At 39.9% G+C, this 17,500-nt stretch overlaps 1 protein-coding gene across 1 annotated transcript in view; it reads right to left on the reverse strand.

The window, feature by feature from the left end:
* The window catches only part of oca2 (oculocutaneous albinism II), a 99,824-nt gene that overhangs the window by 11,115 nt on the left and 71,209 nt on the right, over positions 1-17,500 (reverse strand). Inside the window, exons 22-23 of the mRNA XM_060867026.1 lie at positions 9,986-10,079; positions 7,357-7,450 (exon numbers count right to left, since the gene is read on the reverse strand). Coding sequence (XP_060723009.1) covers positions 7,357-7,450; positions 9,986-10,079 — 188 coding nt within the window. The remainder of the gene's footprint in view (positions 1-7,356; positions 7,451-9,985; positions 10,080-17,500) is intronic.

A 17,500-nucleotide genomic window follows, 5' to 3' on the forward strand; every position in this document is an offset into this window, starting at 1 on the left:
TAAACATTGTCTTTGCTTGAAATGCCATTTTTGTTCTGCTTCTTTTTTGTTTATGAGATGTAAATTATTTTATTATTAATTAAAAGCCTGTCACAGACACAAGGACGAGAAAACGGAAAGAAGCGTCACTAAGAAGCTCAGTGCTAAAACGAATGCGACACCTGGGTTCTGATACATTCATCCATCTGTTCATCCATCGATCCAACCATCCATCGATCCCTACATTTATCTTCTGTTCAAGAATCCAAATGTCTGTCTGTTTGTCCATCCATCCATCCATCCATCCATCCACCCAGCCATCATTTCAGCATCCAGCCACCTATACATCCATTTATCTGTCCATCCATCTATCCATATGCTTCCAAACTCCATCCATCCATAGACCCTCCCACTTATCCAGCCAGGATTGATCACAACACGGATCATTTAGCGGCTTTAGTCAGGATGAACTCAGATTGCAGACTTAAGCATTTGAACACATGCCTGTAATGTTTTTCACCCATAAATAAAGTGTATTTTTCTTTTTATAGTTATAATAATAAATCTAATCTACCAGCTGCTGTTTATCAGAACATGTCTGTGCTCCTTCTACAAACAATTACTATTTTTAAAGATAATAAATATTATTTCAGTGTTTGTGAATGACCTGTGTTTATTTACTGTATATCCCACATCATCGCTACTTCCTGAACAGTACCTGGTTCCTCTCCGATCCGTCACAAAGCTTCCCAATTACACAGCAAAGTCCCAGTTTATTTATCAGACCTCGAGCTGGTGTCATGGTCTGTTTCTGAGGCACTACATTAGTTCCAAAAGCTTACAGTCGAAACTCCGCCCATAAGTACGGCCTTGGTTCTCTGTAATTGAGGGTTGATGATGAATGAGCAATTATCTCAGCATCTGCTGCCTCCATTTTTGTTTTTCCAAGTACTGCTAAATAAAGAATACAAAAAAAATCCCTTAGGAAGTCTCATCTATTCAGCCACCACCACAGCCACTATCACAACCATCACCACCACCACAACCACCACCACAGCCATCACCACCACCACAACCACTATCACAACCATCACCACCACCACAGCCACCATCACAACCATCACCACCACCACAACCATTATCACAACCACTATCACAACCATCACCACCACCACAACCACCATCACAACCATCACCACCACCACAACCACCATCACAACCATCACCACCACCACCACAACCACTATCACAACCATCACCACAACCACAACCATCACCAACATCACAACCATCACCACAACCACAACCACATTCACAAACACAACCATCACCACAACCACTATCACAACCATCACCACAACCACTATCACAACCATCACCACAACAACCACAACCACTATCACAACCAACACCACAACCACTATCACAACCATCACCACAACCACAACCACCACCACAACCACTATCACAACCATCACCACAACCATTACCACAACCACCATCACAACCATCACCACAACTATCACCACAACCACCATCACAACCACCACCATTGCAATCACAACCATCACCACAACCACCATCACAGCCACCATCACAACCATCACCACAACCACCATCACAGCCACCATCACAACCATCACCACAACCACCATCACAGCCACCATCACAACCATCATCACAACTATCACCACAACCACCATCACAACCACCACCATTGCAATCACAACCATCACCACAACCACCATCACAGCCACCATCACAACCATCACCACAACCACCATCACAACCACCACCACCACAACCACCACAATTACAACAATCACAACCACCACCACAACCACCACATTACAACCACTACCATCACAATCACCACCACAACCATTACCACAACCACCATCACAACCATCACCACAACTATCACCACAACCACCATCACAACCACCACCATTGCAATCACAACCATCACAACCACCACCATTACAACCACCATCATAACCACCACAACCACCATTACAACCATCACCACAACCACCACCACCATCACAACCACCACCACCAACATCACAACCATCAACACAACCCCCATCACAACCATCACCACATCCACAACCACCGCCAACATCACAACCATCACCACATTCACAACCACCACCACATTCACAATCACCACCACCATGACAACCATCACCACAACCACCTCCACAACCACAACCACCTCCACCACGATCGCAAAAACCACCATCACAACCACCACAACCACCACCACCACGATCGCAACAACCACCATCACAACCACCACAACCATCACCACAACCACCACCCAGCTTGTGAAGGAATACTTCTCCATGAGGTTATTCATAGTCACAATTCATCAATAACAAAATGAACCTGAATGTGTGTTTGTCACATTAGATTGTCTTCATGTTTATTCCAGCTTACTGAGCTACTTTCCAGAGGAAGGGCCAGAAGGCTTCTCAAGTATAAGTACACTGTGTAGCACGAGAACAAGGTTGCTAAGTTGTGTTTGATGAGTACAAAATCCCCCAATAACTGAGAGTTAAAATATTAAGGACGTAGTCTTGTGTTTTAAAGAGTATGTCTGATAACCATTAAAAGATTAAAGAGAACTAAATGAAATAATAACCATCAGAAACATGAATGTGGATAATCCAGGAATCAGAAGCTGAAGATAAATAAAGCAGACCTGTGTGTCTTCACACTGGGCCACTGAGGAACTGAGCACTTACTTCAGAACCACATCCATTAACCTCCACAGCTCTGACATACAGATGTTGTGTGCAGTAACGCTGCTGTTCTCAGTGTGTTCACGTGAACTCTGACTTCTGTCTGAACTCTCCAGACCCTGTTACGCATCAGAGCTTTGTTTATTTTCCTCCAGGTCAACACTCTGAGGTGAAAAGCGCATCGACACGAGGACAAAAACTGCAACAATCCACAGCCCAGGATCTGAAACTCAGTCACAGGGACAGTTCTGGAGAACTAATTAGAAGACCAAGATCGAGATCCTACAGGAGACATGAGGAGCTGACGGGTCGTGACTGTTAATTGTTTGTGGTAATTAATAATAATAAAACAGACAAGATCCAGTTCTGTTCTCCATCTGTCTACAGCTTGTCACAGAGCTTCACCGAAACGTTAGAGCTTTTAGTCAGTCACAAGTGCAGCTGGGAATCCAAACACTGGCTAAAAAAAGATGCTAATTAGCCATAGTGTTGATCTAAAGTCAATTAAATGAGAGCTTATTGGAAAATACATTACAGAGGGCATTTTCCAACCTAGAGGAAAAAAACAACTAAATTTTACTCCTTTATCGGTTCTAACTGCTGATCATCTCTATGTAGCTCTCTATTGAAATATTTTTCCTTTTCATTTATTTTCATTCTATCGCTTATCCAAACTGCCTCGGGTCACGGGGAGCCTGTGCCTATCTCAGGCGTCATAGGGCATCAAGGCAGGATACACCCTGGACGGAGTGCCAACCCATCGCAGGGCACACACACACACTCTCATTCACTCAGACAATCACACACTACAGACAATTTTTCCAGAGATGCCAATCAACCTACCATGCATGTCTTTGGACCGGGGGAGGAAACCGGAGTACCCGGAGGAAACCCCCGAGGCACAGGGAGAACATGCACATTAGATCTTTTATTTTATTTTGTTTTTCTGGAGCCTAAACAATTTCAGCTGATTTCACTTTCACCAAAATGTGATTAAGATAAATTTTAACTAAAATTATCCCCAAGAGATTGTCAATGATCGCGGGATAAAAGCGGACCCAAACGCAGGACAGCTTAACAAAAACGGGGTTTAATAACTTAAAAAACCACGAAACAGGACACAGACAAAACCAGACATAAAGACAAGGATTCCGCACTGCACAATGCAACGCGGCTCAACTAAATAATACAAATAATCAATAAACATGAGGGACAGGTGTGCAGAGGCGGGGCGGAAAAGACAAGGGCGGGGCAGACACGTGAACATGAAACATAAACAAAAGGCACATGGCCAAAGTCCAGGCAGAGACCTGACAGAGATAGCTGTTTTTTCTTTGAAGCATGAGCTTTACTGATGAGATCGAGAGTGAATCACATGTTCAGCTGATGATGACGATGAAGAAGAGTTTGCTTTTGTTTTTTCGAGATTAAAACGCCTTCTGATTGACGTCTCCAACTTCCCAACACGATGCCCTGGAAGATTTTACAGATCGGACACTTCACTTAATAAACAAATATAAAACATACAGAGAGTAAATGTTGTTATGGTTACGTATGTTTTCGACGTGGAAACAAATGAGTCAGGTGAATGAATCATATTGTGAACGAAAATGAATCCTGTGAAAGAATCAGTTGCAAAAGTAATTAATTGTAAAATAGTCACATTTGAAAATAATGAATCATGCACAAGAATCAAATGTAAAAAATGAGTCATGTTTAAGAATCAAATAAAAAAATAGTAATCATGGGGGGAATCAAATGTGAAAGGGGATCATGTAAAATAATCAAATGTGATAATAATTGTAAAAAAGTCCCATTTGAAAATAATTAATCATGCAAAAGAATCAAACGTGAAAATAGTTATCATGGGAGAAAATCAAATGTAAACGTGAATAATTCATGTGAAAGAATTAAATCTGAAAATAAACGAATCATGTAAAAGAATCACGTGAGAAACTCAATACAGTTTAAGGTTTTTAACAGACTACACTTTCAGAAAGTGAGCACAGAGGGCACAAGCTTGTGCATAGAGGTTTATATATACATACAGTCTTCCTCAGTGTAAACCTGATTAAACACACCAACAACACGACTCCCAGCTGACCAACTGAGGACATGCATATCGTCGCTGTCAGACGGAATCCTCGTATCTCCAAAACCGTTATTTTCCGTATGTCAGGACATTAAAAAAACGCCGTACCTTATCTGCAGTGCACAGGGTTTAGTCCGCGTTGCAGTGGATTGTCTTGCGCTAAATTCCTGTCCTCAGAAGAGCACCAGAACTAGCGGGGGTCAAGATTTTTTTTCTTTGAGCCCAGTGTTTTGAAGACATTTACCTCAGAAGACGTGTTGATTCGTTGCGACTCTTCTTGAGGAGAAATATGCCGTGAAGCTCTCCCACGGAGTGAGGAAGAGGTGGACAGTTGAAGTGTCCAATGGAGTTATGAGATTTGCGCTCAAGCTATTTTCAAGACTTTAGATTGGTTAATAACTTGTAAAAATAACAGACCCACGTGGGGACTGACCAATAGCATCGATATGTGAAAAAATATGAAACTGACCAAATTTGGACATACGAGGTTTCCGCCCGACAACATGTACGACATGTAGTTAGCACATAATTAGCTCTGCCACATTTACCCATGATCCCCTTCTCTCTGTCATCATGCAAATAAGCGTAAACTCAGGGGTAATAATTAACTCAGAGGTAATAATAATTAACAGCTTAACACTGTTTATTTTGGTTAGATCTTAAAATGTACAGCAGAAAACAGTGGGATTATTTTTAGTAGGAAAAAAACTATATGGATCAGTGGATCAAATACATGATGTTGCCTTTTCTTAAACAATGGAAAAATCACACTGCCATTTTTGTTGATTATCTTACCATAACAGCACCACACACACACACACACACACACACACGCACACACACTTTAAATATTCCCATAATTACATAGTTATTACTCAGGTTAGTTGAGCCTTCTAATTCAACACACAAGGAATCAACCACACACACAAACACACACAAACACACACACACACACAAACACACACACATACACACACAGAGAGACACACACACACATACATATACCCACACACACACAGAGAGACATACACACGTACATACACGCACACGCACACACAAACACACACACACACACTTTAAATATTCCCATAATTACATAGTTATTACTCAGGTTAGTTGAGTCTTCCTTCTAATTCAACACACAAGGAATCAACCACACACACACACACACGCACACACACACAGAGACACACACATGCGCACATATACACACACACAAACGCACACACACAAACACACACAAACACACACAAACGCACACACACAAACACACACAAACACACACAAACAAACACACACAAACACACACAAACACACACACTCACTTTAAATATTCCCATAATTACGTAGTTATTACTCAGGTTAGTTGAGTCTTCCTTATAATTCAACACAAGGAATCAAGCACACACACACACACACATGCACAAACACACACACACACGCACATACACACACACAAACACACACACACTCCCATCGTGGGATTTCTACAGCTCAATCAGACAGGCATTCAGATTCTCCTTTTCACTATTGACCACTGCTGTGCTTCCAGCTGGGAAAGCGCCAGACTCCGGGAAGCTTCAGCTTTAACTCGGAACGCACTTTCATCAAGCAGGTGGCAGCTCGCAGGGAGCCAAAAAAAAAAACAACAAAACAAAAAAAATGAAATGGTGAATATCTCTGCCAGCCTCTCAGCAACACTTTCTCAAGGGCTAATCAGTGGGTTGATTAGATTTTTTTTTCCTAAACATTTAAATGTATCTGTTGATCTGGAGTCGAACACGGAGTACATGCACACGAGTCACGCTCTGAACCCAGATCTGTCACTCCCCAAATTACAGACAGATGGAGAAGCTTTTTATTTCTAGTTTTCCGGATTATATCTTGAGTTTGAGATGATTGGAATGAAATTCATCAGCATCGTGATTTTCCTCTGATTCGCTACAGATCCTGTACCACTAACAATCAGTGGGAACGAAATGTACGAGCAGGTTCTGTTTAAAATCTATAACATGTCAGCTTCTGAAACGAATCAAATGTGAAAGTTTTATGTGAAAGTAAACGAATCACGTGAAGATTGAAAAAATAATGAATCATGATAGAATCGCAAGTGAAAATAGTGAATCATGTGACTGAATCAATTGAAGAATCATGGGGAAAATGAGTCATGTGAAAGAATCAAATGTGAAATTGTAAAATCACGTGTGAAATTAGTGAACCTTGAATGAATCAAATGAAGAATGGAATGTGAAAAATGAGCTGTGTGAAAGAATCAAATGTGAAAAATGAGTCATGTGAAAGAGTCAACTGTAAAATCACCTGTGAAAATAGTGACTCTTGAAAGAACCAAATGAAAAATCGAATGTGAAAAATGAGTTATGTGAAAGAATCAAATGTGAAAAATGAGTCATGTGAAAGAATCAAATGTAAAAAATTAATACAATGTGGACTGGTAATTCTTTAAAATGTGCATTGTAAATCTAAATAAATCTTTTTACATCGTATCACAGAATATACTCAATGTTTAAATGTCATTACCTGAAGAATTCCATGAAGGAAAATCCGTATCCGTGTTGTTCTGCGATTCCAGCACATACCACGTTCGCTGACGCACCGATCAGCGTCCCATTACCTGTAAAAATAAAATACAAACATAAACACAATTCTAATGACTTTTTGTTCTCAAGTGAAAACAGGAACTTTCTTTCTAACTTGAAAATGATTTACAACTCATAAGATGTCTGAATAAAGCTAATAATAAACATACTGTATAAAATATGCAATTAACTTGTGGGCGTGGCTTGAGTTACTGTTATCAACCTGAAGCTGATTATTTTCTTCTTTCCAGAGTGTTTTTGCACTGGAGACTCCTTCCCTACGTGATACAGAAACTGCACATCTGCTGGACATGTACACGGCACTGATCCGATACACAGGAACGGATCTTGGATTTAGATTTGTACAAAATCTGATTTTATTTATTTATTTATTTATTTTGCAGCTGTTTGATGAATTGATGAATTGGAAGGGGTCACGGTGGCTTAGTGGTTATCACGTTCGCCTCACACCTCCAGGGTTGGGGGTTCGATTCCCGCCTCCACCTTGTGTGTGTGGAGTTTGCATGTTCTCCCCGTGCCTCGGGGGTTTCCTCCGGGTACTCCAGTTTCCTCCCCCGGTCCAAAGACATGCATGGTAGGTTGATTGGCATCTCTGGAAAATTGTCCATAGTGTGTGATTGCGTGAGTGAATGAGAGTGTGTGTGTGTGCCCTGTGATGGGTTGGCACTCCGTCCAGAGTGTATCCTGCCTTGAGGCCCGATGACGCCTGAGATAGGCACAGGCTCCCCGTGACCCGAGGTAGTTCGGATAAGTGGTAGAAGATGAGTGAGAGAATAAATGATGAATTGGACTTTCTTTCTTGCTATATTGACACTTTAATCTTTATTACACTTTGTTATATTTCTATCAGCCTGTGTTCTTTATTCAACAACATTTTTCCATCATGTTTTTTTGGTTTTCTAGTATATCTGCAACAGGAACCACAGCGTGTGTGATTTTTGTAGAAAAAAGTAATTAAAAATAAACGTTTTTTGGGGGAGATGTATATATCTCCTGGGTATCGGTATCAGCTGCTTTTCATGGTTAGAATATCATCTCTAGCTGTTGCTATGGAAACGATAATGTATTATAGCGAGTGCATGAGACACTGTTACAGAAAATGAATCAACACCTTCTGATCAATCAGAGCCCAGAACACTGAGCACGAGTCCTTTGCTAATTTTACTGCAATCTTTTCCAAAGTGAAGCACTGAGGAGGATAAAATGTAAGTTAAATGTCGTCTGGTTGATGCAGCTACAGCGAGGTGCTCCTGTCTCCACTTCAGACACGATTGCTTTCTGATGAAGACGAGACGTTGTTTCTGCGTCTATACCTGCGGGCCACGGAGCTATTTTGGAAATAAATAAGAAATAGACCGAGCTCCATTTGTTATTCACAGAAATGAGGGAGTGGAAAATCCTCGCTCTCTCAGGCTCTGGGTCAATCAGGCAATCAGATGTGTGTTGATCTGAAGAGTGACATCACACCAAACAACAGATTTTACATTGGGAACGTAAATAGATCTAAATCTAAAAGTACTGAATCATGAAAGAATCACATGTAAAAAAAAAATGAATCATGTGGAAGAATCATATTGTGAAAATTCTTGAAACAATAACGTCAAAATAAATAAACCATGTAAAAAAAGTTTGTGAAAATAAATGGCTTCATTTTAATAATCAAACGAAAATTTAACTTGATTATAGTGAATTATGTGAAAATGTGTGAATGAATCAAATTAAATAAATTGTGTAAAATTTCTGTGAAAAAATTAAAATTCAAAATTACTTTTTGAATTTTTTTTACAAAAAAGTATTACAAAAATACTTTAATTTCATCTCCAAACAGGAATATACATTTTTTCTATAAAAATGTTAAGAATCCTTTTTTTAATGTCCAAATTCCATGCGAATCATGTGAATATTTCACGAGAGAAGTCTGCGTGACTTTTCCTTTGGGGCGAATCGGAGGTGGAACATCGGGACCTGATAATCACGCTCTGTAAGGATGTGCTTTTTTTCGGTGGTGTAGAAACCCAGCTCAATACGACATGTTCACACAACAGAACCAGACTCCTCTGTCACAGCATCACCTCGATCAATAACACACCTCCTCTTATTAGACCAGAGTGCTGTCACACACACACACACACACACACACACACACACACACTATTCTTCCTCGCAGCACACAACCAGGGTGTTCTGACTCGACCTTGAGTCACACGGCACACTTTCAACAGAATTAGCACAAAATAAACAGTCCTCCATCTTACGAACTCTGCACTACATCGTGAGTAAGAGCTAAGACCAGCACACCCCGTTGTACAGAACACTAATAGAGCTTCATAGAGCTGTAACGAATCATAACAGAGCTTTATAGGGCATAACTGCTCACAAATCATTACCTACTGTATTATAAACATGTTATAATGACTTATAAAAAGTGTTAATAAATCTGCCATCAAACAACACAAGAAATTCAGATAAGATTTTCAAGATTTTAAAATGATTTTTTTTCCTTCAGTATAAGATGAAGATAAGATAAGATACTTGGAAAAGTAACTCACCTCCTAAACACGCTCCCATGGCCAGAGCGAATATGAGCGGTTTGACCGGCAGGTTCACGTCGTCGTCCTGGCTCAGGTTGATCAGCACTGGAATCTGTCACGTTAAACAGACAAACAACAAATCAATCGATTCTCAAGGCTACAGACGACGACACCGAACCTGAATACGAACTTTAACGCTACATGCTTCATTTAAGCTCTTCATTAAAACGTTGTCTTTTCATTTAAGCTTTATTTTTTCTCACTTTAAGGCTTTCTGGCTTCCAAGAACCTGGTTGTTAACAGATTGAGTCATATTGCTGTACAGCACGGCTCAGGGGAGGACAGAAAATCAATAAAAAGCAGCATTGCGTTTATCTATTTTTATTCATCCTAACAGACACACTGCATGAATCACAACATCAGGAAAATTGGATGCAAATGAAAATATGACTGGTTTACGAGCACGTACGGTAACGGCGTCTCAGGCGAGACGTACCTGTCTCAGCTCCAATTCACATACTGCGGCGCTGATTTACTAAAGATAGCACCGGCAACAACAGCTCTTTACCATCAGCAAAATAGCACGTGAAGTCATTTTACAACCAAATCCACTGCAGTCTTGAGTCTATGTAAGTAATTTGATTTACGTTCCTACGATTGATTCTCTGAGCAGAAAATATTAAGATTTTAATAAATATAAAGTTTATCAGGATTGTGCACTATAATATCTGTAATGACGGGTCGTGAGAATGAGGATCCATTTGCAGCTTTTAATAGACAAACTCATAAACAACAGGCAGGGTTCGGTAACGACAAACACAGCAGAGTAGGCTAGGCAAAGACGTGGTCAGGATAACAGGCAAAAGGTCGGGGCAGGCAGAAAACAGTCGTGTGGCAAAATACAGAAACAGATCAAAAACCAGAAACAGGAAACACTAGAAACGCTCAGAATGACAGCCGCAGCAAATCAAGACTTCGCACTGGAGTCAGTTCAAGTTTGCCTTAAATAGGCGCTGGGTAATTGGCCGCAGGTGGCGGTGCAATCAGTCCCGGCATGTGGCTTATGGGAAATGTAGTCCGGAAGTGTTAGTACTCCGGGGACGGCTCCCTCTGTTGGTGTTCGGAGGACGAGATGGGTGCTTCCATCATGACAATATGAAACATAACTAGATTTGTAAAGTTTGTCGCGACAAACTTTGATGTTGGCTTTGACGATGCAAGTATTCGCAACAGATGGTGCTTTTTGGAGGCAAGTGGATATAAGGGTTAGTGTTGCTTTTGGAGGCAAGTGGACAAAAAGCTAGGTTGCCAAAACATTTAGAGGTAAGCGGAGACAAGCATGTGACATCAACCAAATAGAGCAAGTTCCTGAGCAAGTTCCCCACATCGGGCTGATTGTTTTGATATGTCACTTATCTATGTTGTGCTAGTTTTTGATTTTCATGTGACATCATGTGATGTCATCAGAATACACGTGAGGAAGTTCCCCTCATTGTGCTGAGTATTTTGATATGTCACATGTCCATGATGTAAAAAGTTTTTGATTTTGCATATTTTGGGGCGGGGCTGCGGCACAACCGGAAGGCCAGTCGGTACACCGATTTAAAAGTTTGTTTAGAGTATCACCCTAAAGGAGCTGGACGAGTTTGGTGTAGATAGTTCGAAAGCTTGCCGAGTTACTGTATAAACCTCCAAAATTTATAATGGGAGTCTATGGGAAAAAAGGCCATTTTGAGACCCGGTACCGGAAGTACCGGTACTCGGATCGCTTAGAAAAGTATCAGACCAGCGTCTACAACATATCTGAATTTGGTGCATGTGGCTTGAAAGCCCTAGGCCGCATTACATTTTATGCATTTTTGTCTAAGCTGAAATAGGAAAACAGAATGTTCTACAAAGCGACATAATTAAAAAAATAATTCATTTAAAAAGAGTTTACAAATTTTTTTATTTCATATCTTACAGAGTTTAATCACGATTAAACACTTTAATCACGATTAAACTAGAGATAATACATAAATACATAATTACATAAAGTCTCATTTGGGTTTAATTCCAGAGTTCTGAAGTCATCACAGATTTAAAAACTGCAGCTTATTTCCATATTTTGTGAATACGATGTAAACGGCACGTGACCTCGAACTCGTTTCTGTGAGTCATCAGTAACTTTGTCATTTGAGACCTGAGAATAAAATCGGTTTAATGATCATGTAAGAACTGATCACTTTTCAGTTGTGATGTGAGTCCTGATTTGGAAACCTGATTAGATCTGAACTTTTAATAAAGTGATGAGATTTAAATGATAATATTTTAGTTATACTCAGTGGTAAATTATATGGGACTCTCAGCCTTGGACTTAAGACTGGACCTTGAGAACAGCCTTGGACTCAAAGACAATTCACTGGAGACCAATTCTCACTCGTAAGGTTGTTCTTTAAAGGTGGGGTCTCCGTTGTTTGAAAGTCAATGTTGACATTTGAAATCACCAAAACAAACACGCCACTAACCCAAATGGGCCCCACCCCTGTTTTGATAGCTCCGCCCACACATACACTAGACAAGTATAACCCAAGTACAACCCAGACAAATATTATGGGAACCTGCTGGGGCAGCTGACCGAGGGTATATTTTTATCAATAAATGAACACAATGAGTAATACTACGGTAATACAAATGTGTTTTTGTAGTACTGTGTGTTGTATCGTGAAAGTTTTAGCTCTGTTTCACACGGAAGACGTTCAGTTCTCTCCAGCGCTGGAAAGCTGATCCTATATTAACACGTCCTACTTCTTACCTTATCGTAAACCTTTCTTCTCTTTCTTTCTTTGTTTTTATCCTCCGGAGACCCCACCTTTAAAAGCTAACGTTTAGTTTTAAAAGCACTAACCAAATAACTTTAGAATTTTACACAAACTAAAACAATCAGACTTTCAGGGAAGTGACTTGAGACTCTAATTAGATGTGATGAGTACGTGGGTGTGTGTCTGAAGAATTTACTTTAGAACACAACCTAAACTTTATATGAAAGACCAAAGGTTTAGAGGTTAGGGTTAGTGTTTAGGGTTAGAGTTAAAGGTTAGTGATAGGGTTCAGGTTAGTGTTTAAAGCTAGGATTAAGGGTTAGTGATTAGGGTTAGCCTCTTGCACAGGCTGTCCCTAGAACTTCCCACCCTCCCTTCTCTGGGCTGGTATGTTATGGTTAGGTCTAAGGGTCCTGTCCCAAAGGGGAGGTATTTTTAACAGTGGGTGGGGTCATGGATGTGGTTTAAGATTAAGGGTTAGTGTTTAGAGTTAGTTTAGGGGATATTTATTTTCGCCCCCAATGGAGCAGAGGAAGCACAGGCACAGACTTTCTACTTTAATTTTTTTTGTTGTATATACCACTCAGGGATTTTATACTTTAAATACGTTAAATAAATTACAAAAATAGATTAGTGAAAAATAATAAAAAATAATAAAATTTTTGTCATCTTCTGTTGTCTGTTTTTGGGTTAGAGGATCTGTTTAATAGAGAATCATTACGTGCAGATTCTAAGGAGGGTGGGCGGTGCTTCCGAAGTAGTGTGTGTTGGTGGGGGGTTTTGTGGTTGGGACTTAGTCAAAGAGTGAGGGGTGGGGAGGTTCGCTTCAGGTTTGGGGGGATTGTGATCAGGTTCATATTGGAGATTGGAATTGGTTTGGGATTTGGTTAGTGTTTAGGGTTAAAGTTTAGTGGTTAGGGTTAAAGTTTAGTGGTTAGGGTTAAAGTTTAGTAGTTAGGGTTTATAAGTTTAGTGGTTAGGGTTTATAAGTTTAGTGGTTAGGGTTTATAAGTTTCTCAAGGTTAAACAAATCTGTATTCAATAGTAAATAACCTGTCACACGACTTAACCATGAGTTAGGATTAGGGTTAGAATTAGGGTTAGGGTTAGTGTATTCTTTTTGAAGGTAAGTGACTTGACTCAAAATGACTTTGAAGGTAAGTGACTTGAGTGACCTTTTTAGACTAAGTGACTTGAGTGGCTTAAGACTCCAGACTTTTTAAAGGAGATGTGTATTAAAGGTAAATGATTTGAGGCTCAACTTGAAGCTCAGGGGTAACTGACTTTATGTGATTATGTGTTTATTTAAGAATAACAGACTCCAGTGACCTGAATTAGAAGGACAAAGTGTCATTTGGTAGATTAGAACACTACATCCTACATAGTTTCTGGTAAACTTTGAGACTTTCAGACCTACATCTGCATCATCTCTAATAATCATGTCTGTTGGATTGAATTGCTGCATAAAAACCATCATATTCCATCTTATATCCAGATATTTCCATTAGGTTGTTTAACATGCTTTTCGAAGCTAAATACAGAGCAGGCAGTAAATCAGTGTTGAAAAATGCAGCCTGGCGTTTAGGATAAAGATTCTTTACATGTAGTAAGATTATGAAGATGCACAGGACGTAATGTCCTGTAGTTACAGCTCTCGGGGCCAAGAGTTTTAAATCTATTAAATCCCATTGAAGCTTCCATAGCCAAATAGTCCCATATTCTTGAAGAGGGTTCCACCTTTGGAATAAGTCCTTGCTTTCAATTTCAGTCCAATACGTATCCCATTGTGTGTTTTCTCGGGAACGCTTTCGAAAGCCACAGCTGCGACAAGCTTGAATAAATTACACAGCACAAATCACGATTACATTTTCTACTACAGAACTCTCTCAATCCGGCTCATTCGGCCATGCCGCAGCCAGCATGGAAAGGGAGTGTCCAGAGATCCTGAACAATTGAGCTGACAAGAAAATAGCAGTTTTATCTTTTCCTGTGCAACATAAATATCTAATCAGATTCCATCTGGAAATACTGAGGAAGTTCTCAAACCTGACATGGAAACCCCATTGTACTGCTATTACACTACACACAAGAAGAAATAAACCTACATAAATATTTATAACAGGTTATTTCAACAGGCGTAACTCATTATAAAAAGGAATTGTGTCATTATTAAGGCTGTTAAATTACATCATTGTCAGGTTCAAGTTGACACAAACCTATATACATTTATAACATTCCAAAATATATTTTTATAATATAATATTATAATATTATAATATATATATTTTTTTTTTAAGAATTCAACAAACATAAGCTGTTATAAATGGAATTAGTCAGAAAACTAAATAAATATTTATCAATGCTTATTTCTCCTTATAAGCTGTCGTAAAATAGATTCATGTCAATATTAAAGGTGACATGAACATATATAAACATCTATAATACATTATTAAACATGTACAAGCTGTCCGGAAGGATATTCCAGGTCAAGTGTAAAGCACAGCATTATGATGGCCAACACCTCTTAATAACCCTTTAGAAACCTTTATGTAGGTTTATGTCAACTTGACTGGATGCTGATGAAAGCACTGACACAGTTTACACACGTTACATTAAACCTCCATAAATGTTTGTACAAGTTTACATCTCAGATGTTGTAAAGCATTAGCATGTAGATTGTTATCCTTAAATACCTTATTAGCCCTTATTTAGCTCTTATAAGTGTTTAATATCACTTAATACCACAAAAAGGGTTATATGACGTGTTATAACAAATGGGCAAATTATTTTATTATTATTATTATTATTATTATTATTATTATTAGGGCCTGAGCACCGAATGGTGCGAAGCCCTATTGTTTTTCCTCGGGAGTATGTTTTTTTTTTTTTTTTTCTTTTTTCCCACACATTGGCCAATTGGGATCCCTTAACATGCTCGAAAACTCTTGAAATTTGGCACACACGTCAGAGTCGTGCGACACTAGGATTGGACAAAGGCTGGAATACGGGCGTGGCAGGGGGGCTCTGTAGCGCCCCCTGTAATGCAAAAACAAACATTGGTGCACAGATCGGGCAATTATGTACGCACATGTACGAGAGTTGGTACGCATATAGATCTCATCGACCCGAACAACTTTCGCGCTCTAAACTATGAGCTCCGCCCAACAGGAAGTCGGCCATTTTGGATCGTTTTATAAGTGCATGCGGTGAACTTTTAAATACTCCTCCTAGGGAATTCATGCGATTGACATCAAACGTTGTGAACATGATGCCGAGACATTGCACTTGCTAAATTGCGAAGGGATTTTTGATATCTCGAACGGTGCTGCCATGGCGAGGCGACAAAGTTATGGCGAATTCAGAGAAACAGGAAGTGTCTAATATCTAAAGCAAAAAATGTCTTATTGGGATGACACGCGGTGTGTATGTTCGTCCAAGGATTCCGATCGCATCGATGTGCTTATTGTGAATCTCGGACATAGCGCCACCAACAGGCGCCAGGAAGTGTGTCAGTCACAACAGTTGCATGTGGTGAACTTTTAAATACTCCTCCTAGGGAATTCATGCGATTGACACCAAAAGTGGTGAACATGATGCCAAGACATTGCATTTGCTAAATTGCGAAGGGATTTTTGATATCTCGAACGGTGCTGCCATGGCGAGGCGACAAAGTTATGGCGAATTCAGAGAAACAGAAAGTGTCTAATATCTAAAGCAAAAAATGTCTTATTGTGATGACACGCGGTGTGTATGTTCGGCCAAGGATTCCGATCGCATCGATGTGCTTATTGTGAGTCCCGGGTATAGCGCCACCAACAGGCCCCAGGAAGTGTGTCAGTCACAAAGGTGGATTTTTTCACAGTTGCATGCAATGAACTTTTAAATACTCCTCCTAGGGGATTCATGCAATTGAGACCAGACTTGGCCAACATGGTGCAGAGATATTGCAGATGCGAAATTGCGAACGGATTTTTGATATCTCAAACACTGTTCTCATGGTAACGTGTCAAACTTTACTTTCTTTTTCAGGCATATTTAAGTCTTTTGGCGTGCTTAGATTAACTTGAAATTTGACACATACATCACATTTGTCGGCTGTTAAGTGTGGACAAAAAGGTCAGACAAAGGTGTGTCTCTTAAGTGGCTCACTAGCGCCCCCGTTTGTCTAAAATGTGGGGTTTCATTTACCTACAGTCCCCAAATGGGTCAGTAACAACATAAAATAGTCCACTGATATTTACCCACTTGATGCACTTGCCCACCGTGCATTGTTTTCTGGAAGGCACCGTATAGCGATGAACAAACGTGCGAAGGCCCGTCATCGCTGCTTGCAGCTATATTTATTATTATTATTATTCTAAGCAGTAGACGTTGAATTTCCTGTCCTTTGTCAAACCCGACGTCAGAAAACCGTGTGAAAGTAAACTCTCAGATTTATAATGTGTTCTCACACAACAGAAGGTAATTGCCCACACAGCACTGTACACACACTGATTGTGAAACTAATTAGATATCACATATTTAATCCAAACACTCTCGCCGACCTGTCAAACGACCGAAACCTGCAGAGCGACAACGCAGAAGGAGGAGTTGAGAAAAAAAAGAAAAGAAAAGAACGAATGTGTTTTTCTTCTTCCTTCATAGCTTGAAGAAAATCTGCTAAAATCAGTGTTAATCTGTTGAACTGTAAAGAGACAACAGGGCTGTGGCTTTGTTTACAAGGACACGCAAG

Source organism: Tachysurus vachellii, chromosome 4, assembly GCF_030014155.1.
Source record: "Tachysurus vachellii isolate PV-2020 chromosome 4, HZAU_Pvac_v1, whole genome shotgun sequence".
Lineage (NCBI taxonomy): Eukaryota > Metazoa > Chordata > Actinopteri > Siluriformes > Bagridae > Tachysurus > Tachysurus vachellii.